Source organism: Pelodiscus sinensis, chromosome 1, assembly GCF_052426305.1.
Source record: "Pelodiscus sinensis isolate ZL-2025 chromosome 1, ASM5242630v1, whole genome shotgun sequence".
NCBI classification, from domain to species: Eukaryota; Metazoa; Chordata; order Testudines; family Trionychidae; genus Pelodiscus; species Pelodiscus sinensis.
Window position 1 is genome coordinate 228393133 of NC_143052.1, and position 26705 is coordinate 228419837.

At 45.3% G+C, this 26705-nt stretch overlaps 2 protein-coding genes across 16 annotated transcripts in view; one reads left to right on the forward strand and one right to left on the reverse strand.

The window, feature by feature from the left end:
- Positions 1-588: 588 nt before the first annotated feature.
- On the forward strand, positions 589-5525 carry SLC25A6 (solute carrier family 25 member 6). The gene is made up of 4 exons (XM_075915898.2): positions 589-778; positions 2826-3312; positions 3867-4007; positions 4868-5525. The coding sequence occupies exons 1-4, from the start codon at positions 668-670 to the stop codon at positions 5023-5025; spliced, it is 897 nt and encodes a 298-aa protein (XP_075772013.1). The 5' UTR covers positions 589-667; the 3' UTR covers positions 5026-5525.
- A 2421-nt stretch (positions 5526-7946) lies between these two features.
- LOC102458090 (granulocyte-macrophage colony-stimulating factor receptor subunit alpha-like) overlaps positions 7947-26705 on the reverse strand; it is a 76716-nt gene continuing 57957 nt past the window's right edge. For 9 of the 15 annotated variants that reach the window (XM_075915877.2, XM_075915842.2, XM_006135855.5 and 6 more), the window contains 5 exons: positions 21234-21269; positions 19609-19738; positions 19218-19317; positions 13786-13852; positions 7947-11737 (listed from right to left, as the gene is read on the reverse strand). In XM_075915877.2, the coding sequence (XP_075771992.2) occupies positions 11666-11737; positions 13786-13852; positions 19218-19317; positions 19609-19738; positions 21234-21269 (405 nt within the window). In that variant the 3' untranslated portion in view covers positions 7947-11665. The remainder of the gene's footprint in view (positions 11738-13785; positions 13853-19217; positions 19318-19608; positions 19739-21233; positions 21270-26705) is intronic. The other 6 variants (XM_089775356.1, XM_089775355.1, XM_089775358.1 and 3 more) reach the window with 3 other exon arrangements.

The window sequence follows — 26705 nt, forward strand, 5'->3', positions numbered from 1 at the left end:
CCAACAATGTCGTAAATGGCGGTGGTGTGTAACTCAGCGGGGTCCGACTTACGAACACACCGAGTTACGACCAACTGCTTGGTCCGTAAACGGTTCCTAAGTCGGACACAGGCTGTACACACAACTTCTGGTGACAGGGAAAGGCAGGGAGGATGCCCAACGGGAGTGGGTCTTTGTTTTTATTAAAAGTCTGCCCTATTGCAGGCAGTTGATCCGTGAATCGGCAGACGTGGGAGCTACAGCAATAGCCGGTGGAGGGTTCCTAGCCCGGTGAGGGGAGGTCCAGAAGCTTTGCCAGCCGCGCTGTCGCTCCGCCGGGGCAGCCGCACGTGCACGAGGGCGGCGGGAGCCGGGCGGATACTGGCGGCTTGTGACCTGCGACGCGGGGGGGGGGGGGCAGCCCCGCAGCAGGAGGCGCGAGCGGGGCCGGCGGGACTTGCCCGTTACCGGCTGCGGGGGCCGGGCAGGCACCTCCCGGCGAGCGCGCGCGACACGAGCTGGCGGGAAGGGGCGGGGCGGGGAGGCAGGACTGCGGGCGGCCAATGGCGCGGCGGGGGCAGGGCCGACGGGGCCGGCGGTTTAGCCCATGCGCGGGGAGAGCCCGGCCCTTTTTGTCTGAGCGGCTGCGGCGTCTTTTCCCCTCGGCAGCTCCCGGCTCGGCAGGAACATGGCGGACCAGGCCCTCTCCTTCGCCAAGGACTTCCTGGCGGGCGGCGTGGCCGCGGCCATCAGCAAAACGGCGGTGGCGCCCATCGAGCGGGTCAAGCTGCTGCTGCAGGTCAGCGGCGCGCGGGAGCCGGGCGGAGGGCGCGTGGCGGGGACCGCGGGGGGGAGGAGCGGCGGGCCTGGCGGTGGCGCGTGACCGCTCTGCCCGCAGCGCGCGCTCCTTAAGGGACGCGGGGAGTTCTGGTCCCGCTCGCGCCCCAGCGCGTCTGTCTCGCGCTGCAGCCGCCGCCACTGGCGTGGCTGCTCGCTCGGCCCAGCTGGTAGCCGGCTCCTAGAAGCGGGCGCAGGTCACGTGAGCAGAGGGCGCGCGGGAGCCTGTTCCGCTATGCGACGCCTTGCGAAGGAGGCGCGTGGAGGCGCTTCCCCCGCGTCACACGCTTCCTTCTACCAATCATGGCCCGCGCTCGCGGGTTGGGCGGGTCTCCCTGGCGTAGAATGACCGTCACGTGGCGGCGAGTGGCGTAGCGCGGGCCGCGGTCTGTGCTCGGCCCTTCATTCGGCGGCGGCCTTCCCAGGCCCCTCCCCCGAACCGTGAGGTCACGTCATCGCCATGGAAACTGCCCCCGGCCCGTTGGGGGCTTCCAACGTCACTGCCCGGCCTGGGGCTCGGCTCTGGGATGCTGGGGCCGGGCCCTTCCGCCGTAGCCCCGCCCCTTGTGCAGGAAGTGTCGGAGCTGCTGGCCTGAGGCCCTGGGAAACGGGCGGTGGAGCCGTTGCACTGGGGGGGGGGGGCTTCCTCTCTTTGGAGTTGGTCACTTACACGGCTCTACTGGTAGAGCTTGGAGCCTCTGACGGGATCCTGACTGGTTTGGCCAAGAAGCTTCAGCTGCCCCCTCCTCCCACTGCTGCGGAGCTCCTGCCCTTTGCCTTGGAGCTGCTTCCTCCAACCTCTGGTAGCTGCCTGCTTGCTGGGCAGGGGAGGGAGAAGAGGTGTCAAAGTGCCCTCCCCCCCCCCCCAATCCTATCTGCTCTGAGCAGAGTGAAGGGCATAACAGGGCTTGGGATGGAGTTTATTGGCTGCCTTTGAGAGTGGTGCAGGGTTAGGGCAGGGATAAGCCTGCCTTAACCCACTGCACCACTAAACAGGAGCCACCGGAGATAAGCAGTGCCCAGCTGGAGCCCACATCCTGAAACCCTGCGCTGTTCATGAACTCCGTCCTGCACCCCAAGTCCCAGCCCTAGCCTCAAGCACCCCGCATCCAAACACCCTCCCAGAGCCTGCACCTAGAAATCCTTCCAGCACCCTGCCCCAGGCCCAGCTCAGAGCCCCTCACCCTCCAAACCCCTTAATCCAAGACCAGAGCCTGCTGCCCTTGTCTGATGAAAGTGAGGGAGGGAGGATGGAGTGAGCAAGGGGCGGGGCCTCAAAAAGGACACGAAGGAGGCGGGGCTAGGGTGTTTGGGTTTGAGGTAGCTCATGGCTTGCACTTAAATTCAAAAAGTGATCTCGTGCTTAAAAAGGTTGGAGACCCCTGACTTACAGTAAATGTCTGGACTAAGGAGTAAATGGAGTGGCACAATCAGCGAGGGGGATGTTGCTCTTGTCTGACTCCTCCACTGGTCAGCCTAGGCAGGTGGCCCATTTGTAATGGTAGGTATGTAACAAATGCTGAACATTCCAGGCCTTCATGCATCCCAAGAAGGAAAGGATGTAGGCATTTTTCTCATGACAGTCAGCTGTTCAGTTTTTCTTTGTAAACAAGGCCCACCCTTTTTAGTTCCTGGGTAGTGTTGACCTGAAGGGACTTCTAAAATTATGTGCAAGCAGAATGCTTGTATTATAATTACACAAATAAATAGAAAGCTTCATGTATATTTACAATTATAACTACTTTTGAAAATGTAAAATTAATTTGTGATGGGTATATGTATGCGTATATAGTTAACTATATATGTATATGTATACCTAACTCTATATGTATACATATACCTAGGTATATGTATATAGCTAAATGATTATTGGGAACAGTTCAAACTTGGTGATTACCTTGATTTCTATTCTAGCATGAATAGATGCTGTCTGTACTCTTAATATTGGTTTCCACATGCAGTGTTTTTGTAAATGTGGTCAAAATAATAAATGGATTTTTTTTTTATAGGTGCAACATGCAAGTAGACAAATTGCTGCTGACAAACAGTACAAGGGTATCATTGATTGTGTAGTCCGTATCCCAAAGGAGCAAGGAATGCTGTCCTTTTGGCGTGGAAACTTGGCTAATGTCATCAGATATTTCCCCACTCAGGCTCTCAATTTTGCTTTCAAGGATAAGTATAAGCAGGTGTTCTTAGGAGGAGTGGACAAGCACACTCAATTTTGGAGGTATTTTGCTGGCAATCTGGCTTCTGGTGGTGCAGCTGGAGCCACTTCTCTCTGCTTTGTCTATCCTTTGGATTTTGCAAGAACCCGTTTGGCTGCTGATGTTGGAAAAGCTGGTGCTGACAGAGAATTCAGAGGTCTTGGGGATTGTCTAGTCAAAATTACCAAGTCTGATGGTCTGCGTGGCTTATATCAAGGATTCAATGTGTCTGTTCAGGGCATCATCATCTATAGAGCTGCCTACTTCGGAATCTATGATACTGCAAAAGGTAATTTATAGGGGTAGCTGGAAGATTGCACAGGCGAAAAAGTAAACTTTCTTAACTCTTGGGTGTTTGTTTGCAATATGAACGTATACACACACAAAGCTGCATTGAACTATATGTAGAATGAGTAGCTTAATCTTTTTTCATTTGCTTAGAGGCGATTCATATCTATCACATTGATACCAGTTATAGTTTCACTTAAACAAATTCATTGTGTTTACGGACTATTAAAGCAAATATTTACTTTAAAGGCTTGGAATATTTTCCCCCCTGCTTTCTGTGAAGTCCCTGGGCAATTGATGTTAATGTTCTTTAATTAAAGTTACAAAACAAAAGCACTTTATCTTTAAATTTCTGAACCTGTATATTGACTATTTTTGGAAGAGAGAACTATGGTCCTGGTGCAACATTTTGTGCAATGCTAGCCTTACAGTACGTGGAGTTGCTCATTATTGTAAAACTGTGAATAACAGGTAACTTTCAAAGTTGGTTGTGTGAGTTGCAGGGAAGGAGGGAGTTTGAACCCAGACACATATGTTTTGGTGTCTTTACTGCAGGCATGCTTCCGGATCCCAGAAACACTCATATTGTGATAAGCTGGATGATTGCACAAACAGTGACTTCTGTGGCAGGTGTTGTCTCTTATCCTTTTGATACAGTGCGGCGCCGAATGATGATGCAGTCAGGACGTAAAACAGGTAAGCTCTTGATATTTATTAATTTAAAACTTTGTTCTGCAGTTTAGCAGTGGTTTGTATAATTACCAGTGCCTTTGACTTGATGCAGATGCAAATACTGGTAATTTAAATTTCTTTTGAACTTTTTTGATAAACTTTTCTTAGAACAAGCTTTAATCCATCAGCGCTCATTTTATATCTTGAATAGCTGGTTGTCTCGGAGTAGTCCATTAGTCGACTACTTGATAAACCTAGGCTTGTTGGGTAGTTGAGTCGACTACTCACATTTCCTCCCTACCCCCAAAAGCCGGTTCTCTCCCTGTACTGTGTCCACAGGGTGGGTGGGGAAGAGGCAGAGGTGCCTAAGTAGTCCCAGGTCATGCCGGTTCCCAGACCTGCCCCCACTGCAGCTCTGTACCTTAAATGTAGTAGGCACCAGGCTGTCTGCACGCCCAGTTCTTACTACATTTAAACTGCAGAGCCGCAGCAGCTCCTTGTTGACTAATTATGTTCTCGTGTAATTATGTACTCGTGTAATCATGTATCGGCTATATGATTAGTCGTTTATTTGCTGCTTAATATCCTTAATTGTCATGATCGTTTTAAATCACAAGACATTAGCTTTTATTCATCTGTTACTTTCTAATATTTACAAAGTAGTTAGGTTCTCAAATTGAGAATACTGTATTTTATGTAAGGCAGTGTTGATCTTTATGGGTACTTTCCCATGTGGCATTACATTTGTCAATTACATCTTTCTTGTCAGTTACTGTCTCAATTAGGCTTTCATAAAATTGAAGCGTTCCCATTATAACATTGTAATTAAGAAAAATAGTGAAGCAAATTGTACTGAAAAACCGTTTTTCTTGTTTCTTCCACAGCTGATATAATGTACTCTGGAACAATTGATTGTTGGAGGAAGATTGCAAGGGATGAGGGAGGAAAAGCTTTTTTCAAAGGTGCATGGTCCAATGTTCTCCGAGGCATGGGTGGTGCTTTTGTGCTTGTGCTGTATGATGAATTCAAGAAAGTAATTTAAAAACAGCCTGACTAGAATTGGAAATCAAGTTGAGCATATCATGTAGAATAACTTTGCTATTATGGACCATTGACCTTCAAGAAATTCCTGTGTTGTATTATTTATCGGGGCCAGATCATGTTGGTAGATGGGAGACTAGAAACTTAAGGAAACTGATCTATTTCAAGATTGACTTTATGACAGACACTGAAATTGACAGTTCAGCATTCTGAATTGTCTATATTAGTGTTGGGATATCAATGGCAGTAGGGCCAGGTCCAAAATGGTTGATTCACAAGCAGTTTGGACAAATCAAGTTTTCTATATCTGCCCTCAGATCAGTCTGTAGTTTCACATCTTATCTTATAGGACCATAAAATTGTTTATTTAACAGCTCATGTCTATTCCACTTGTATTTAAGCACTCTGTACCATTTTGCACAACTGAACATCTAGCAATTGTTTTTTAAATTGGGGCATTCTGCTGTAAAACAATAAACATACTTACTGTGTTGAAACTAATATTTAAGCTTTGACTCTCCTGGGAAAATGTGCGAGCCTCTTTCCATAAAGTTCCAATTTCACTTGATACCTTCATTTGAATCAGTATGTTACAACATAGTACATACCTTGCCCTAAACAGGATTAGGTATGGTAAATGCAAGAAATTGTTGTTGCATTGACCTCATTTTTTAACTTTAAAAATGTGTTATAATACTATATAATCATTCCAGTTTAAATTATTTTTGTGATTTATTTCAAAATACCTGTTTGAGAAGTAGCTATTAATAGACAAAAGCGGCGTGGAGTCCTGTGGCACCTTATAGACTAACTGAAGTGTAGGAGCATAAGCTTTCGTGGGCAAAGACTCACTTCATCAGATGCACACATTAATAGACACACACATTCCCTCAGGAAAAGTTAAAGAAACCCCTATGTCCAACTCAGTTCCTATATTTTTGTGCCCCCTTCTCTTCTTCCTTCCTTCACTCCAGCCCCCGGAAGGAGGTAGTGGATCTCTCTTGAATTAGTTTTAATCAATAAATGCTTAATAGGAAGGTGACATTTAAATTGAGCTTGGATTTCTTTTGGGATATTTGTTGGGGAGGGAGAGGCTTGATATTCAGAATGGTGTAATAGCTCAAGTAAATGAATTAAATTCAACTAGTGCATTCTTAAGGCTGTGTCTATCCCATAGTGGCTTATGGTGTCATACTGCGGCATTCTAGGTGTGCTACCATAATACTCTGGAGCTAGATGCAGCTGGCAATGATAGAAGGGATTTTTCTATTGCTGTAGGAACACCACTTGGAAAAATTCTTCCATCGTTAGCATTGACCTTTGTTCTATTGACCTTACTCCATGACTGCATGGGGCTAGATTGGCATAACTGATTTCATGGGGGTGGGTTTTTCATGCCTCCATGGTACCATAGCAATGTTGCCCTAAATTTAAATGTGGCTCATGCCTCCAGCTTCAGCAGTTGTCTGAACCGGCTGTAAAAATGGGATCATCTTTGGGTTTGGCCGGGAGAGTCTATAAATGGAGACCTAATTTCCTTTGTGGAGTTGTGTATGGCCAATATAAGCAATCTGTGCTTTAATCATTCTCCTATTTCTGTAATAGGTAAGCCCGTATAACACTTTTATAGCTGTTCTGTCTCTGTTAAGCTCTATGGTAGGTGCAACAAAATGTATCCAGGTATTTTATGTAAATCTTGTCCTTCGCATAAGTTTTATCTTTCTTAGTTAATAGCAATAGCTTTTGGGGGAGAGATGGGATTTCTGCATTGATTTTAGTCAATTATACTTATCTATCAAAATTTAAGCCAGTTTGTTGCACAGGTATGACTCAGGGCTTAAGTTACATTTGTAACAAGTGAAAGAGAGCCTGCATAGTCTTTATTATTGGGGATGCGAGTATTTGAGGAGTAAAAGATCTACATTGCTATCGGGTGCCATGTTGAGTTGGCAGCTGTGGAAGACTAATTCAAACCTGGGTAGCATGGAATAATAAAGACAAAGCTGGGAAGTCAAGCTCTTACATTTTATGGTGCACATAAGTCTGGCGTGTGCTTTTTTTGGAGGGGGGGGGGTGTCAAAAAACCCTGCTTTGTGAAATAGAGAACATAGACAAAATAACATTTTTCTCCCCACCTCCCTCTGTTCTAAAATTTTCAACCTCTGTCCCTTCACAAATGGAAAAAATATGCTGGAGCATGATGGGAGGTCTTCTGAAATGTGAGTGCCTCTCCCCTGGGAAAAGATTGAAACCCATCAGTATAACATACTGGGCACCAGACACTTGAGCTACTTGGTCTGTGATTTGGCCACAGTAGGCGTGAGGTTCGCAGACATTTCTCAGAGTTAAAGCTGGATCAGCTACTCCTTGATTTAAAAGTTTTCATGTAATGTAATTTCCTCCCTTAGATACATGGTATGTTTTCCTGTAGCAGACATGGTTAATTATCATACTACTGCCAGCAATTATGTTCACTTTTTGTCTTCAATATAATTTATGCTAATATTTCTTATTAGTTTGTGCAGAATTGGCAGTTCTTGTGGTCTTATTTCTCAGTTGAAGCTGCTGTTTGTTGTCAAGACTGCTTGTTAAAGCAGTAAAATAAACAGGAACCCTCCTAGTTTTTTCCCTCTAGGATCCACTGGGACATGAAGGTAGAGAGAATACAGAAGGTACACTATGTACTTCACACCTCTATCTAGTGAGAGGGGGGCCAAAATCTGCCAATAAAGCGCACACTGTGACTGGTATAGTATTGAAACATTTATATATTTTTATGTATTTAACACATACACACATGAACTGGAGGAGGGAAACCAGTCTTTTTTTCAAGGGCGTGCTGATGGAATTTGTATCCCCTATATCTCTGCTGTAAATTACAGCTTGTGTCATTTTTCATGCTTTTTATGGTTCTCTATCATATTTAGCAACACAACTTTATTTGTGATTAAACAGTGTGGACGCATAGGTTCTAAACAATAAATGAGATATTAAAAACTTGTTTTCTGTATTACTGCAACAACCAGTTTCTATTCAAATGAATAAAACCACAGTTTAAATTCAAAGCATTTAACTGGAACTCCCAAAAGACTGACTGGCACTAACAGATATCGTTTGCATACCCTGAATAATACATTTGAAATTTTCTATGAAAACTATAGATTTGACTGCTATAGGCTGTGTCGTCGTGTCCCGTCCTGTCCCCCCTCCCAGTGGGTGCTATCAGGCTGGTGCACCCCTGGGGAAAGCGACTCCTACTCACCCTCTCAGGGTGGGTCTAGACTGGCAAGATTTTGCGCAAAATCTTGCTGCCTGTCTACACTGGCCGCGAGTATTTGCGCAAGAACACTGACTTTGTACTTTACAAAATCAGTAGTTCTTGCGCAAATACATTGACACTCCTGCTCAGGGATAAGCCCTCTTGCGCAAGTATTCTTGCGCAAGAGGGCCAGTGTAGACAGGCAAGTTAATTTCTCGCGCAAGAAAGCCCGATGGCTAAAATGGCAATCGGAGCTTTCTTGCGCAAGAGAGCGTCTACACTGGCACGGATGCTTTTGCGCAAAAGCATCTGTGCCAGTGTAGACGCTCTCTTGCACAAATACGGAAAAACTTTCCCGTTAAACGTATTTGAGCAAAATCATGCCAGTATAAACATAGCCTCAGCGCTTCCAGTCCATCACAAATGGTTTACTAGTAGTGCTCGTTCTTGGGAGGAGTGGAGGCAGGAAGAGGGGGGACACTCGGGGGAAGAGGTATGGTGGGTGCAGCACTCCACTGGGCTGTAGTCCAGCCCCTTCACTCCCCCTTCTTTGTCAGTCAAGGCTGTCTCCTCTCCAGCCACTGGTGCAGAGCTGCACAGGAAGTGGCCCTAGAGAGTCCAACACTGACTTCTCCAGTTTAGCAGATTCCCTTGTTTAGGACCTGTTGGGTCCCAAAGGTACCAGAACAGGAAGTTACGACCTGTAGACAATTTTTACAAGGCTGGCCTTTAAATGTGTATGTTTAGTACTTTTAATTTTTGTAAATATGTTGGATTGGTTGGTATATAACTTTATTTTTTACGTAAGTGTATGGGTCAACTCAGTTAAATTTAATTGGCATGGGACATGTCTAGGATCTGATTTTTTCAGGGTACATCTCAAGTTTCACTTACAGTAAGTGGATAGCAATACCTCCTACTTCACTGATCTGTTGTAAAGATGAATGAAATTGACATTTGTGCTTGAATCTAAGCGCTGCACATACTGAATGCTAAATTTAAAAAAAAAATGGAACAGCTATTGGTTCAATGAGCAACATCTGTCTTGTACACAAACTATGGTTTATGGGAAAAGACTATCACAATACACATGCACAAGGGATCAAGTTTAGAGTGCACAGGCAACCTTTATTCAGGCAGAATAGTAATAGAGATGTAGCCATGTTAGTCTAGTCTTGCTGAAACAAAAGACAGGACTATGCAGCACTTAAGACTAACAAGATGATTTAGTAGAGGGTGAGCTTTCGTGGGCCAGACCCACTTCCTCAGATGAGATTGTGAAAGAAAATTGGCATGACATGCCAGTTTTCTTCCACAATTTGATCAGGGAAGGCAATGAGTTATTTCCCTGACTGTGTCTCTTGGTGGTGGTCTTGTTTATGCATCCTGGTACTCTGTGTTCTGTGGTGTGCTCTGTGTAAATGGCTCTAGACCACTCGATGGTGTCAGACACCATTGAGCTGCCTCATAAGTCAAGCATGGCGCCGATCAACGCCACATACAGCACCATACTCACACGATCCCGGTGTGAATCTGTAACTTATACCCCTGGGTTCTCAGGGAGTTGGCTAGTGTGGTATATTTCTCCACCTTCTGAGAATGGGCTTCGTGAAAGGCCAGGGGTTGATCTAGTTCAGTGGTTCTCAATTCTCACTGCATCATGACTTCCTTCTGACAAAAAGAAAGTATTACACGACTCCATGGAGGGGGACTGAAGACTGAGCCTGCTTGATCCCAAAGCTGTAACCTTAGCCTTGGGCCATGGGCTTCAAACTTGTTGGGGTCAGGGCTGACACCAGTCTTGGTGACCCTGTTGAAATAGGCTTACATCCCACTTGGGGGTTAAAACCAACAGAGAACCCCAACCTAGTTATTGGGCTTAGCCAAGAGATTGTCAAAGATGTGAAACTTGGAAAAAAATATACAAGTGGAAACTAAGTCAAATTACTACATATATAAAAACTGAACACAAGCATGTAGGAAAAAAATTAGTAAGGCCAAGGCACACAGTAAGATAAAACTAGCTAGAAAATAAAGAGTAACAAGAAATCATTTTAGAAATGTATTAGAAACAAGAGAAATACTAAGCTCGTCTATGCTGGTATTTTACTGCCTTGCAACTTCCTTGCTTAGGGGTGAAAAAAACCTCCCGAGTGCAACAAATTACAGCACTGCTGCCGTGGCTATACTAAGCGTGGACATTGTCTAAGGATAGGGGTAGGTGCTTATGATTACTTATGATGCAAGGAGGACAAAAGCAGAAAATGCAACAATGGTCAAAGTACAGGTTGGGCCTCCTTTGTCCTGCACCATCAGGATGTAACTGGTCCCGAACAAGAGAATTTGCCAGACATGGGGAGGTCTGCCACTGGAACCCAAGCCCATGCAGCTGGTAGGCTGCCTCAGGAAGCACCCTGCTTGACCTTCCCCTCCAAACTGGCTGGGCTGCTTGGCTAGCTGCTGTTGGCTTCCTGAGCAGCACAGACTCTGGTTCCTGCAGGGGGCTGTGGCCCAGCCCCACACGCCCAGGGGCTGCTGCACAGGGCTGGCCCGAGCCATTTGTGCGCTCCAGGTTCCAGGAGCATAGCGCAGACCCCGGGAGTGCGACGCATGTGTGGTGCTGCCCCCAGGCGCCCAGCGCATACGTGGCGCCACCCTGGGCACGCGGAGCATGTGCGGTACTGCCCCTGCCCAGCCCGGCAGCCCCGCGTGGCACCCCTTACAACGGGGTGCCCTGGGCGGGTAGCCTGATTGGCCTGTACCTTGGGCCGGCTCTGCTGCTGCAGGACTCCAGTCCCCAGGTGCCTGAGGGGCTGCTATGTTGGCTCTGGCCCTGCATTTGTGGAGGCTGCCAGCAGGCTCCGCCACCACACTGCTGCAGGGCTTCAATCACAGCCCCCATTCCCAGGGGTTGCTGTGCAGCTTCGGCCCCATTCCAACATGGGCTGCCCAAAGACTCCAGCACCGGCCTTGTGCTGCTGCAGGTTTACACAGCGCTCCGGCCCGCATTCCTAGAAGCTGCTTCAGGGCTCCAATCCTAGTCCCTTGACTTGGGGGGCTGCTGTGGGCCTCTCGCCCTGCGCTCCTGGGGATTATCAGGAGACTCGGCCCCACACTGCTGCTGAGCTGCTAGGGATTCCAAATTACTGAAATGTTTTTTCTGACACATTCCAAGTAATTCACCCATGCAGACACGTAGCATGGAAAAACATCTGTCCAAATTTGACAAAATTATAGGAAACTGAAAACAGGGTCTTAGAAGTGTTAAGTAATATTTGTAGGTGAGAGAAAGGGAGTGAGTGTACAAAATGCACAGCATTGCCATGAGGATTGTAGGTGTTTAACTTGGGGAATCCACATGCTTCATTTTGCTTTTGGTAAGTTATGCGACTTCTTCAACAGTAGTTATTTCTTCAGTTTCATATTTTGTTAGTGGTGGATCCATCCCTTCCTTCTATTGTAGGAAGAAGAAACAATCTCCATTAGTTTCATGCATGAGATTGATTAGAGATTTACCACTTGAGACCCCAGTTTATTCATTTAACAGGTAAGGGTATTTCAAAATTTTTTCTTCCCTTTAATTTTTCTTTCGAATGCCACCTCTTGCAAGGAAAACAACAGTGGGCACACCTCTATTATAGTGCCTATGAACTCAAAGATATAAAGGATGCATCACTTTGATTCCTAAAAGTTTTTACTCAGAGAAAATTCCAGCTACAGTAAAACTCCAATGCTACAGTAAAATGCCAATGCTCTGGCACTCCTGATGGTCTGACACCATCAGGAACCTGGGGCAGCAGGACAATTGGAGCTGCTCTGCGCCTGGCTTCCCCAATTCAGCCGCTGCTGAAACTGACCAGCAGCTGAATTGTGAAAGCCGGGGGCAGAGCAGCTGGGGTGCTGCTGGGTTGGTCCTGCAGCGCTGCACCTCGGGGCTGCAGGACCAACCCGGCAGCACCCCAGCTGCTCTTGGGGATGCCTGGAGCAGAGCAGCCGGATGCTGCCGGGTTGATCTCGCAGCGCCGAGGGGCGGCGCTACAGGACCAACCCAGCAGCACCCCAGATGCTCTGCCCCAGGCGCCCCTATTCAGCCGCTGCTGAAACTGACCAGCGGCTGAGTCCGGGAAGCCCGGGGCAGAGCAGCTCTGCCCAGGCTTCCCGGAGTCAGCCGCTGATCAGTTTCAGCAGCAGCTGACTCAGGGACACCTGGGACAGAGCAGCTGGGGTGCTGCCGGACCCCTCATAGCCCCCCCAGACCCCTCATAGCCCCCCCTTTTGATAGTCCGGCATATCTGATAATCCGGCACCCCCTGGGTCCTAAAGGTGCCGGATTATTAGAAGTTTACTGTAACATGAATGGGAGTTCTGCAGTCCTTATGTAACCCTCACACCTATGTGGTGTGGTTCACTGTCCTATGAAGTGGCACTTAGACCATTTACAGCAAGAGATAACAATGAGAGAGCTCTACAACCTAATCTGAGAGCCAGCTCGTTTTATAGCTCAAGCTGTAGAGAATCCTACACTTAGGGTGTGTCTAGACGACAGGGTTTTTTTGAAAAAAGTGGCCTTTTTTTGAAAAAAAGGCCCCTGCATCTAGACTGCTGCCGCGTTCTTTCGAAAATAAATCGAAAGAACGCAGCAGTTTTTTCAACCACGGAAAACCTCATTTTACAAGGAAGAATGCCTTTTTTCAAAAGTGCTCTTTCGAAAAAAGGCACTATATAATGCAAACTGTGCTTTTTCAAAAGAGAGTATCCAGACTGCCTGGGTGCTCTCTTTCGAAAAAGCAGCTTGCTTTTTCGAAAGTACTGGGTGTAGTCTAGATGCTCTTTTTCGAAAGAGGCTTTTTCAAAAAAGCCTCTTTTGAAAAAGCCTCTTTCAAAAGAGGCTTGCAGTCTAAACATAGCCTGAGCTCCTGAGATCCCAGGTTTTGTGCGGTCTGCAGGCAGTAACACTTAAGCATATTAAGACTAATAAAGAAGCAATTCAGCAGTGCTATCAAAAGAATTATCTTTATGCTTTGGCCTTACTCACTTGACAGTGGCTAGACTGAAACAACATTTTACCAACACAAAATGCTGCACAATTTCAAACTCTCTTAAGGTATATGTACACTGCAGGACAAAGTCTAGTTAAGCTATGTTAATTGCGTAGCTGAAGTAGAAATAGCTTAACTGTACTTTTGACATTGTATACACAGCAGGAAGTCGAAGGAAAAACACTCTTACTTTGACTTCCCTTACTCCTTGTGAAGTGAGGGTTATAGAAGTTGGAGTGTTTGAAATTATTTCAAAATAATGGGCTTGCTGTGTAGACTCACACTGTTATTTCAGAATAACATGAGTTATTTCAAAATAAGCGTGAAGTATAGACATAGCCACAGTGTTTATAAATGGAAATGCAAACCTTGACTTTTTGTGTCAGACTTTTCAGACTGATAGATCTTTACAATCAACACATTTTATATATGAAAAATATACCTTTATATTTTTATCAAATACCTGAAGTTCGTAAAATTTGTTTTTTGGTTGTGGAACTGGAGGAAACATTTTTTTCAAATTGCAGCACCTTTGTGAACAAGAAGAAATAGTGTAAAAAAAAAGATGGATACAGGACATGGACAAACATTTTCTGTTCTCTTACATGTTTGATACATTTCTTATTCTCCTTTTTCAAGATACAAAGAATCAGTGGAGTAACATACATTAATTTTTTAGAATTAGATAACTTCTGTTCCCTCGTGACTAGTTTTAAAAAATAAAGTCACTTATACCATTGAAACAGGAACTTGATTAGAATAAAGAAACCATAATGTCTGATTCTCCAGTGCCATAAAAGTTGGGAAATCAGTCATGCCATTGCAATGTAAATGTAAAATGCTGCTAAATAGGAATGACTGCAATTTACATTATTTTACATTAGTGTAAATAACCACACAAGGCACAGGAAAATGAAGAATTAGGTCCCTTATTAAAGCTCGTCTGTTCCACTTTTAAACCTTCCCAAAATTTGCTTCAGTGCCATTCCACTGATCTAGCTTCTTGCTACAGTGTTAAAGAAATAGTACAAATAATATTTGACAGGAGTTAGATAGTCAAATGTAGTTAAAGACGTGTTATTGATTTCACTACTCCAAGAGTTTACTTATATAAATTAGACTGCAAGTTTTTTGGGACATAAAACGTTCAAAAAGACAATCTTTCTATGTAACTGCTCCAAAAACTGTTACAAGAACATATTAAATTGAAAAGTCAAGCACTCCGAGGTTAGGAAATGCCGGAATTTTGCCTGAACAAATGTAGTTCTGTCTTCTTGTGTTCCATGCATTACAATATAGTCTTTAATTACATAATCTGATATTATGTTGCAGAACTCCAGGTTCATGAAATTCACAGGATAAAGCTGCTTAGGTTTATACAGTGAAATTAGTCTATTATCTGTAGGTTCCCTTGATCATTTGTTGCAGAATTTGGTAAGTACAGTAAACTTCTGATAATCCGGCACCTTTAGGACCCAGGGGGTGCCGGATTATCAAATATGCCGGACTATCAGAAGGGGGGGCTATGAGGGGTCTGGAGTGGGGTGGGAGGGGATGCCACCCCAGACCCCTCATAGCCCCCCGTTATGATAGTCCGGCTCTGCCCCAGGCATCCCTGATTCAGCTGCTGCTGGTCAGTTTCAGCAGCAGCTGAATCGGGGATGCCTGCAATAGAGCAGCTGGGGTGCTGCCAGGTTGGTCCCGCAGCGCTGAGGGGCGGCGCTACGGCACCAACCCAGCAGCACTCCAGCTGCTCTTGGGGACGCCTGCAATAGAGCAGCTGGGGTACTGCCGGGTTGGTCCCGCAGCGCCGAAGGGCGGCGCTACAAGACCAACCCCGCAGCACCCCAGCTGCTCTGCCCCAGGCGTCGGGATTCAGCCGCTGATGAAACTGACCAGCGCCTGTCAGTTTGCTCTGCCCCAGGCGTCCCCAAGAGCAGCTGGGGTACTGCCAGGTTGGTCCCGCAGCCCCGAGGGGCAGCGCTACGAGACCAACCCGGCAGCACCCCAGCTGCTCTGCTCCGGGCTTCCACGATTCAGCTGCTGGTCAGTTTCAGCAGCAGCTGAATGGGGGAAGCCTGTCTGGCTGCACCAGCACTTCCGGGTTCCTGATGGTGCCGGACCATCAGGAGTCCTGGAGCATTGGATGCCGGACTGATGGAGTTTTACTGTATGCAGTAAATGAGGCAGGACTCACAGGAAGAGAAATGGTGGTCTCCCGATTGAGGCAACAGAATGATGCCCTGGAGAAGTGAATACTACCCCTGACTCTACCAGAGTTCATAAGAATTCCTGTGCTCACTTAAATCAAACTCTCCACATGCGGTCACTAAGGGTATGTCTACACAGCAGTGTTATGTTAGAATAACTGATGTTATTCCAAAATAACATAGTCCACGTCTACACACAAGCAGTTATTTTGACATAATTTCAAAATAATGTCCAGCCAGAGGACTTGTTACTCTGACTCCTGTAATCCTCATTGTACGAGGAGTAAGGGAAGTCTGAGGAAGAGTGGTCTTTCTCGGACTTTGTGCTATATAGACATCGCCAAAAGCCGAAATACGCTATTTCAACTTCAGCTACGCAATTGACATAGCTCGCGTTGTGTATCTTATTTCAGATTTAGCCCTGCTGTGGAGATGTGCCCTAACTGTGTATTCCACTTTAAGAGTTCCTGGATTGAAATCCTTGGTCTGATATTCAGAAGCACTGAGTGCTTACAACTGCAACCAAAGTCCATGAAAGCTACACTTTAAACACAAGGGCTATGTCTACACTGGGCCACTTATTCCGGAAACGCAGGCGCTTTTCTGGAATAACTTGCCAGCTGTCTACACTGGCCGCTTGCTTTTCCGTAAAAGCAATGACGATCTACTGTAAAATTGTCAGTGTTTTTCCGGAAAAACTATTTTGCTCCCATTCGGGCAAAAGTCCTTTTCTGGAAAAACTATTCCAGAAAGGGGCCAGCGTAGACAGCACATTAGTCTTTTCCGCAAAAAAGCCCCGATCGCGAAAATGATGATCGGGGCTTTTTTCCAGAAAAGCGCTTCTACATTGGCCATGGACGCTTTTCCGGAAAAAGTGCTTTTCCGGAAAAGCATCCTGCCAATGTAGACGCGCTTTTTCCGGAAATACTTATAACGGAAAACTGTTCCGTTTTAAGCATTTCTGGAAAAGGGTGCCAGTGTAGACGTAGCCAAGAAGTTCTATTTAACTCTGAGTTCTCTAAAAAATATTTGGTCCCAGTAGACTCAGATTGGACATCCAAAATTAGTGGTTAGTTGACCTTAATCTCTCAGTGCCTCTTCTTCCCATCTGTAAAATGGGAATAATATAGCCCCTTTAATCTCACAGGAGTATTGTGAAAATAAATGCATTAATGTTTGTGAAGCATTCTAATGAAGATGATATGGTAATGTGTACCATAGAAAAGCCTATTAAGATACCATCAGTTCTGTCCGCACCACAGGATTAGAATATAGTGCAGTAAAAAAGGCTTTGGGCCACAGACTGAATAATAACAAACTACTGACTATTTGTTCATTAAATGCACACCATTCTGTGCACTGAATGAGACAGCGGTTTTGTGGAAAAAATAGTATGTGATCATGTAATTAAAGACTGTGTCATAATGTATGTGCAGAAGGGAGATAAATGAAGGTATCACAAATTGCTATTTCCTATTTTATGAGTGTTTGACTTTGCATTAATGTGATTTAACAGTTTTTTGTGTTCAATTGCCTAGATTTTTTTTCAAAAGCCAGTAAAAAAAAATCGAAATTCCATCATGTGGCATCATATTGATCTTCATGGTTGTCAGCAGGGTTGGAACCTTTAAACCTCCACCATATAGACCTGCCATTTCAGTTCATGGATAAGTGATAACAGTAGTTATCCCCAGTGGACCAACAGTAGAGGGAGATAGGATACTTTGCCAATGAGGTTCACAGAGTTTCCTGACTGCAAAGGAATGGTAAGACTCAGGGAATTTGGGTTCCATTTCAGACTCTGAATGAGGATGCTTTAGTGCATGCGTTCCCAAACTGGGAGGCATGCCCATCTGGGGGCGGGGAGGGGGAGGGGCGTGAAGAAATTCCGGGGGGGGGGGGTGCAAGGCAACCCAGCCACACACACACCCATCAATCCCACCCCAAGTTTTGCTGCTATTTTTTTGGGGGGGGGGGGGAGCGTGAGGGTTTCTCAAAAATCAAAAAGGAGGCGTGATGCCAAAAAGTTTGGAAACCACTGCTTTAGTGGGTACAGACTCTTCTGCCCATCCCCAAGAGTTTTACATCTTTTCCCTCAAATCTATCTCTCTGAGGCTATGACTACACTTGCAGTCTATAGGCGAAATAAGCTATGCAATTTCCGCTATGCAAATTGCATGTTATTTTGAGTTTATTTCGAAATAAAGTGCTATTTCAAGTCATCCCTTAACCCTCATGAAATGAGGATTACCAGGATGCCAAAATAGCGCGCCCGTTCTTTCAAAAAATATTTTGAAATAACGGGTGGTTTGTGAAGATGAGGGTGAGCTATTTTGGGATACCTGTGGTATCCCAAAATAGCACTGCAGTGTAGACATACCTTGACAGTACTGGCTCTAACCCTCCACTGGCTACTCATTCCAGTCCCATTCTCTATCCCTATCCCAGTCTCCTTGTTCAGTCAAAGCTCAGTCTTCTCCAGCTCCCAGTCCCCTTGCTCAGCCATTGCCAGTCCATCCTTTCTTCATGCTCTAGTCCCTTGTTCCCAGTTGTCTCACTCAGTCCATCCCAGTTCCCACCCTCACTCCCAGTATGTCTCCTTGGGCCCCTCATCCAATCTCAGTGTTTTCCAGCTGTTTGTCCTAGTCTCATTGCCCTGTTAGTCCCAGTTTCCCCTCACCCATACTCCACCTGTCTTTCCCAGATTTCTCTCTTTGGCCACCAGGCCCAGTTTTTGCCCTGAAACCCTATTTGTTCCCCCAGACCTCTCATGCAGGGATTTACACTGGGTTCTTGATCCCTCTACATTTGAATCAGACTATTCCCTCCTCCATGTTGCCAGAGTGCTAGTGGGGGGGTCACTGAAGACGGAGGGACAGGGTTCCTGATCCCATTTCTGGTGTTTAGCCCCACCTCAGTCCGGAGCAGCCATTGAATCCTAATCTTGATCTGGAGCATGCTCCAGTCACTCTTTGGGGATAATGCATGGGCAATTCGGTCAGCATGAGGAGCTGTGAGAGGCTCAAGCATGCAGGGGACCGTAAATTCTTTAGAGATTTCAGCTGCTAAGCTCTGGCAAGACCTGACTGAGCATGTGCAAACCTACATTATTCAAGGGCTTATAACTTGGTCAGATTTTTTCAATTTTCACAGAAACAGCACAAGACACAACCCTGGCATAAAGGGTTTGTGTCTGCCAAATTTCAAATCCATGCTCCAAAGCATGGCTATATCAGCATTAGAGCTATCCAAGAAAATGTCATTGATTTTTTTTACAATGCGCAAATTAGCATATATTTCCTAGCCTAATTCTCTGAAATGACTGACTGTTTTTGGCTGACATTAAAAAGGAAGAAAATGAGTTAGTTAATTGACCATACTGCAGACTCCCAGCATGGAAAACTTCCAAACAAATGGTTTGGCAAAGTTATAAACAACTGAAAACAGGATTCTTAGCATGACAAATGGTGGGCAACCTTAATAAAAAGTGGTGGTACCAGTTCCCTCAAATATATTATATTATATTATATTATATTATATTATATTATATTATATTATATTATATTATATTATATTATATTATATTATATATAAATATCATCCTGCAAAAATAATCAGGCAAAATTTAGACATGTAAAGTGGTTCTGCAGGGTGGGATATATACATGTTTCACAAAAAGATTTACCTTTTGCATAGAAAAAATATAAGCAGTGCCACTAGGATTGTTCCAATTGCTATGAGAAGTAAAACAATTGGGTACATAAGGGCTGCACCATCTGTGTTACCTTAAAGAAAGATAGTCACAAAGATTATACATGTTTAGCACAGTAAAGATGAACACAGGTGACAAAGTCAAATCTCTGCTTAGATTACTCATAGCAATCAATGGCAGTATGAAAAGCCTTCTTGTGAAATCTGAACTACCTTGGTGAGTAAAGGACTAAGGAGCAGATAGAATATATAAATCCAACAACAGAAGCATAGATCAGTCAGGGCCATAGAGCTCAGGAGTTTATGAGGACTCCATCAGTAGACAAAGGGAGAAAAGTAATAAAGGAAATTCTCAACATCCTTACCAAAGTCAATGGGCTCACTCCATTCCCCCCATTTTTTGCTTATGAGACAAGCATCTCCCTTGGCTCTGATTTTCAAGGAGTATTTTTTTTTCACATTGTAATTCTCAAATGTGAAACTTGTTCCTTGTGCCTAAAAACAATGCTATTATTATTATTATTCATTACTTTTATTTTCATAGTGCCTAAGAACCAGGCAAGAATGCCACCCCACTGTGCTAGACACTGTACAACAAAGAATTAGACTAACTACTCTTTTTCATTGTACATGTAGAGTTGCTAACATGCAATGTTTTCATTTGTTGATCCAAGTTTACAAAGGGTGCATCTACACAGCAGCATTATTTCAGAATAAGTGACATTATTTCGAAATAACACAGTGCCTGTGTCTACACTGGCATGAATTTCTGGAACTGCTTAAAACGGAATACGATTCCGTTTTCAGTTTTTCCGGAAAAGGAGCGTCTACATTGGCAGGCTGCTTTTCCGGAAAAGCTCTTTTTCCGGAAAAGCGTCTGTGGCCAATGTAGACGCGCTTTTCCGGAAAAGAGCCCCGATCGCCATTTTCGCGATCGTGGCTTTTTTCCGGAAAAGACTACTGGGCTGACTACACTGGCCCTTTTCCGGAACAGTGTTCTGGAATAAGGACTTATGCCCGAGCAGGAGCAGAATAGTTTTTCCGGAATAGCGGCTGATTTTGTACAGTAGAGCGTCGTTGCTTTTCCGGAAATTCAAGGGCCCGTGTAGACAGCTCGCAGCTTATTCTGGAAAAGCGGCTGATTTTCCGGAATAAGTGGCCCAGTGTAGACACAGCCTGCATGTCTACACAGCAAGCCATTATTTCGACATAATGTCTAGATGGACAATTTCTTACTCCAACTCCTGTAACCCTCATTTCATGAAGTGTAAGGGAAGTCAAAGGAAGAGTGTTCTTCCTTCGACTCTCTGCTGTATAGATAGCTCCAAAAGCCAAATTGAGCTATTTTGACTTCAGCTGCACAGTTGATGTACCTGAACATGTGTAGCTTAATTTCACTTTTGCCCTGCAATGTAGATGTGCCCCAACCATATATTTGTGCCTACCTATGAAAGCAGAATATGGTTGACACACACTGTACCTCAAAATGGAATTCCGAAACCCTCATATTCATCATGCATATACGGTTGTGGTATGAATAGGTAAGATATCTCGTGAAAGGGCATGATTGACAGAAACTCATTGTTCTTTCCAAACATGTATAATATTACTGTATATGAAGTTATGAGATTTTGTTGTATGGTTGTTACTAAGATTATCAAATGATAACATATTAATTAATTGTGTAATTTAAAAATTAATTACAATCATGCTGTTAATAACAGAATACCTATTGTGCCACTGCCTGCTAGTATAACATAATTCTACTGCCCAGTCCTTTCCATTTAAGAACTGCTTAAATTTTGTCAGAGGAAGTTCAAGCTGCCTTACTGAGATCGCCAGGTAATCTGAATTGTCCCTGCAAATTTTTATGGAAGAATTTAAGCAAAATCTATGCAAGGACCTATTATACTGCTCCTGGAAGGACTTTTTGAAAATCTTTGCAAAACTAGGATAAGCCCATATGTTGGTATGGAAAGAGAATTGTTACCGTATGAGGCTCATTTTTGTTTTCCTCGGGGTTGGCCTGCAAAAGAAAGAAAAATATTTATTATTATTTTTTTTGTTACCCTGTAATAATGTCTTTCTTCCTTTTTTTTCCTTTTGGATAATTTACGTGCTTGCTTGTTTCAGAAGAAGGTGCAAATAGAATTTACAAAGCCTATATTATGGAATAAATGGCCTTTTATCATATACAGATTTCTTTGGTTGTAATCAGTGTCTGGCAAACCTGGAGTGTCTGCTCTAATAACTCCCCTTTGATGGGTTTCTTATTCAATGTTTGGGCTTCTTGCATTTTTCGTTTCCCTTCTTTGACTAAGCAATTGCATGATGCTGGTGCTGATTAAAGTCTTCCTCTTCCCCGCTTGCCCTGTTTGTGACATCACAAAGGAAGCAGAGGCAGAGGCTGAAACTAAGGCTGGTTCCTTGGGTGCATAAGTGGCTAATCTTGTTTGACTTTCGTTCTCTCTTCTATGATTTTATTTTGGGTCTCTGTTTGCAAGGAAACCATTATGGTCAGACAATCATAAGGCCAGTACTATACTAGAGGGGAAAGTCAACCTAAGATATGCAACTCCAGCTACAAGAATATCATGGATGGAGTCAATGCACCTTAGGTCAAATTTCTGCAGCATCCCCACTGTGGAAGGTTGATGGGAGAAACTCTCCCATAGACTTCTCTTACTCCTCAAAATGCAGTGAAGAACCAGGATTAACGAGAGTGCCATCAGTGGCTGATTTAGTGCAGGGCTACTCAACACGTGGCCCGCGGCGCATGTGGCCCGCAGGCTGTTTGTTTGTGGCCCGTGGGGCAATTTGGGTTTACACAGGGCTCAACACGTGGCCCACGGGGGGGGGAGATCCTTTGAACATGGCCTCCACAACGGTGAGCCGTCTCCCAGGCGGGGTGAGCATTGAAAGATGCAAGCAGACAGACTGGCTGGAACAGACAGGTATAGGTTGTCGGCATTTCTAGTCCCCAGGGAGGAGGTGCTGGGAGTGCAGGGGCATTTGTGTTCATTCTTGTCAATGTGAAAGAAGCTATTTGCATATATATTTATATATTTATGTATAAGCATCCACACTTGAATTGTAGCCCTTGGCATGTGCATTGTGTCCCCCAGGGCTTCCAAAGTTGAGTAGCCCTGATTTAGTGAGTTCTTACTAGACCTGTTAAATCAAAGCCTGGGAGATTGATCTTTGGGGTGTTGATCTCTGAGGATGTGGAAAGAAGCCCTTTCTAGAATCAGTTATACTGAAGTGTAGCATAACAAAACATGTCTTGTTTAGGTTTCTAGGATGCCATCATGTGGTCATCTTATTCCATTATTTCAAAGACAAAGTAACTTAAATCTGTTCATCCTTGTGCTGGAAAACAGCAACCTGAGATCCTTTTATATAACTTTGGAAAGGCCCAGTCATTACACCAATGGGATATTTATCTACACTGAGAAAACAAGAGCGATCTATCTGTATTGCTCAGGGTATGAAAATCCTGCACATTGAAGTTCTGTGATTAGTTTGACCTAAACCCTAATGCAAAATAGACATCACCTCTCAGAGAGGTAACAACTACAGTGATAGAAAATCCCCATCAGTTGCTGTAGGAAGCATCCTCACTATTGCAGCTCCATAGCCGTGCTGCTGTTGTGTCTATAATGTAGACATCCACAAGCCCTTTATATTTAAACTGTTACCTTCAGGCATCTTTGATTTTCTTCTTTCAGTCTAAGATCCCTAATTCCATAATTGACATTACTGGTTTAGCTTTTACTGACTGGCTTTATTGTTTAAAAGAGGTTCCCACCCCAGTAAGCAACTTCAGTCCTGAGCTATTCCCATTGAATCAATGACAGCTATACTTCCTCTCCCCAGGGCTGAGTTTGGTCTTAAGAATGTTGTATCTCAGCCTTGATTTCAACTTGCTCCTAGTCCCAGCTTGCTGCTACAACCCAGTGCATAACATCACACCAGTTCAACAGAGAAAGCTGTTTGGTTAATTATCACAAATCCCTGTCTGTTGGAACAAACTCTTACAATCAATTTATTTCAAATAATATATGGAGATATACCATCTCCTAGAACTGGAAGGGACCTTGAGAGGTCACCAAGTCCAGTCCCCTGCCCTCACAGCAGGGCCAAGACAGATTTGCCCCAGATTCCTAAATGGCCCTCTTTAGGATTGAATTCATAACTTTGGGTTTAAGCAGGTGAATGCTCAAACCACTAAGCTATCCCTCCCCCCAAGTGGAATAAAATTATAGTCATTACAAAGAGCTACTGCACAAGAATGTTAACTGAGCAAAGGGAAGAATTGCAAATGTCAAAGCTTGTCTATACCACGGCCTTTATAATGGAAACACATAGACACTCTTGAGTGTAATTGGTTCCCTGTACCTACAACATAATATGAAATCACACACAAAAGTCCTGTGCTAAGGAGGCATTAAGTTCAGAAAGCAAAGCACTCAAAAGTTAGCGAACATAAGAATAAAATTCTCCTTGCAAACTTAGTTTGTCTCCTTTCTAGTATGCATTATGGTACAGTCTTTAATTACTCAGCACCACAAGACCAGCACTGGAAAGGGCATGGACACTTTACCAGTGAGTTTCACAGATAGTTGCTGAAAGCAGAACAACGTTGAGACTCTGGGATCATGGGTTTCACTGCAAGCTCTGGAGGGGAGTCTCAGAAAGGACAAAGACTTTTCTGACCATTCCCCACAAGCTCACCCCATTCTGTCCTTCCCCCTCCAACCTCTGCCAGTCCTGTAGAGCCGACAACTGGCTGCTTATCCCCATCCAATTCTCCTCACTTAGTCAGTTCCAGTCTCCACTTTCAGACTTCTGATCATAATCCCAGGCACCCGTTGCTCAATAGGCCCTAATCTCACCCATCCAACCTTCCATTCTGAGTCTCCCCCATACCCAGTCCTAGTTCCCTGCCCTGCTCCCAGACTCTGCCATCTCCCTGCTCAACTGTTTCCAGTTGCTTGTCCTGACTTCCTGATCTGTCAGTCTCTCTCTGCAGCCTTTAGTCACAGCCCCACCTTCCACACTCACGTTTCCTATCCCTAATGGTTCTTCATTCCGCCCTTGTCTCACATGGTTCCTTGTCCCATTCTCTTTTGCCCCACTGGTCCCAGTTCTCCCCCTGCTCTCCGACTCATTGTCAGATCTGTCTCTTCTTCCCTACAACCTCCTTCTCTCTGATGCATTTGTTCCTAGTTGCCATCTCCTTACCCTGACAGTTCCAATCTCTTTCCACGCAATCTCATTCCCCCTCCTATTCTCTTTCCCTCACCTGTTTCCCTCACTGATTCTGAAACCAACTCTCCTTGCAAATCCCAGCTCCACCTTTCCTGGCTCCTTGTTCCAATCTACATTGCCACCAGGCCTTCCCTATAATACAGTTGCATCAGATGGCTTCCTCCTCCACACTGCCAGAGCTCTAGTGGGGATACATTGAGAGCATAGAAAAGTCCAGCTGTTAGTTCTAGTATTGAGTCCCACCTTGCCAGCACCTATTGAGAGCAGCCATAACCTTGCAGCCCTGGCCTGGACCATGCTCAGCAGCTCTGTGGGGACAGCACACTTGCAAAGTCTACTCAAAATTAAGAGCTGTGAGAGGGTCAAGTATGCTCAGTGAGTCTCTACTCAGAATGTACAAACTGATTTTTTTCCAAAGACTTCCCATCTGGTTATATCTGTGCAAATTTTCACTTGGATGATAAAAGGCACATCCCTGACAAAAACTTTATTTTTCTCTAATCTTCTTATTGAAATTTGTTGGACCATTTTGGCTAATAATGTATAGAACATTTCAACCCAAATAGTTATAAAGTTTGGCAAAGTTAGTAGTAACCAAAAGCAAGGTCTTAGACTGGGAATGCCGGGCAATCTTAATGATAGCTGGTACTGCACTATCAGCCTTGCCTGTAATGTTGTATGGGTCATCTTTACACTTCAAAAAGGCATATTTTGAGGTGGGGATGAGTTAAATTAGTGTATCAGTAGTATGGAAACATACGCTCTTAGGGTATGCCTACACTAGCCCCCTAGTTCGAACTAGGAGGCTAAGGTAGGCATTCGAAGTTGCAAATCAAGCCCAGGATTTAAATATCCCATGCTTGATTTGCATCTTCCCGGCTGGTTGCCATTTTTGAAATGTACAAGTCCAGACTAACTACCCACGTCTACACGTGGCAGGGACCCAGTATTTCGAAATAGCAAAAAATATTTTGAAATAGCATGTCAACACTGAGTGAACCCTGAACCGAAGTTAAGGCTGGCTGGAACCAGTGCCAGCAAGGCATCAGGTTAGGACTTAGTGTGTGGGGCTGCTGCCTGAGGCTAACTGAGCTCTGTGCTTAAAGGGACCCTACCCACACCCCAGACAGACAGTTCTCAGTTTTCCCTGCTTGATTGTCTACCTTGATGAGGGACAGCAAAGCAGTCTTGTCTTGGTCTGCCCTGAGTGCCCACACTCGGGACACCATAGCACTCGGCCACATGGAGCCAGAGCTGCCCCTGGGTATGCTGGTGCATCTCATGGGGTTGTTGCCATCAGCCCGGCTGCACTTGCTGCAGGCTGCCATCTGGGGGGGCCTATCAGTGGGCTGTCAGGATCCAGGAGGCCCTGCGGGAGAGCTTCCATCCCAAGGAGTCTGCAGAGCCACCCCGGTCCTCCCCATCGGGGGCTCGTGCCCCATTCCTCCCTGACATCTTTCCACTTACCCCTCCCTAAGCCCCCTTCCTGATGTCAAACAAAAGACACATATGTTCAAAAATAGAAACCTGGTTTATTGAACAAAACTGGGGGGAGGTATGAATCTCTGAGGAGACTAGGAAAAGGAGGTGGGAGAGGGATGGAGAGAGGGTGGGAGAGAGGAAACCTAGTAGGAGGGAGCTGGAAGGGAGAAGCAAGGGGAAGGAGTGGGAGGGGAAGCTCATGGCCCAGGATTGGGGGTCTCACCAGACCAACTTGATTTTCATGCAAACCTGCTCCTGGGTTCGCATGTGGCCTTTAGTGGCCAGGCTGGCAGCTATCCTGCCATAGATGGCCACATTCCTCCGTCTAGTGCAGAGATCATGGACATTGGGGGCATCCCCCCCAAACCTGAATAAGGTCCATGATCTGCACCCTGGACCAGGAAGGTGCCCAGCTTCTCCAGCCCCTGTCAGGCTCCTGGGAGCTGGCAGCTGCTCCTGGGGAGCAGTAGAGAGCTGGCTGCCAGTGGCTTGCTGGCTCATGTTTTGGGGCCACTGGGTTAGGGGCCCTGGTGGCCACCGCTGGCTCTGGGCTGGCAGGCTTGGAGCTGGCACAGGCACTGTGGCCAGGGTCTACCCCTTTAATGGCTCCGGGGCAGGGGAAGAGGAGAGTAAGTTTTCCTGGTTGTGCCCAGACTGGCCACCAGGGCTCCCTGGGAAGGTCTGGAGGCCCCCCATTTCCAATTAAGTG

Excerpts from the sequence above, each read along its gene's own strand:
- SLC25A6 (XM_075915898.2), top strand. The coding sequence starts at position 668 with ATGGCGGACCAGGCCCTCTCCTTCGCCAAGGACTTCCTGGCGGGCGGC. Across the intron at positions 779-2,825 it reads GGGTCAAGCTGCTGCTGCAG|GTGCAACATGCAAGTAGACA; the intron begins GTCAGCGGCGCG and ends TTTTTTTTATAG. Across the intron at positions 4,008-4,867 it reads GCAGTCAGGACGTAAAACAG|CTGATATAATGTACTCTGGA; the intron begins GTAAGCTCTTGA and ends TTTCTTCCACAG.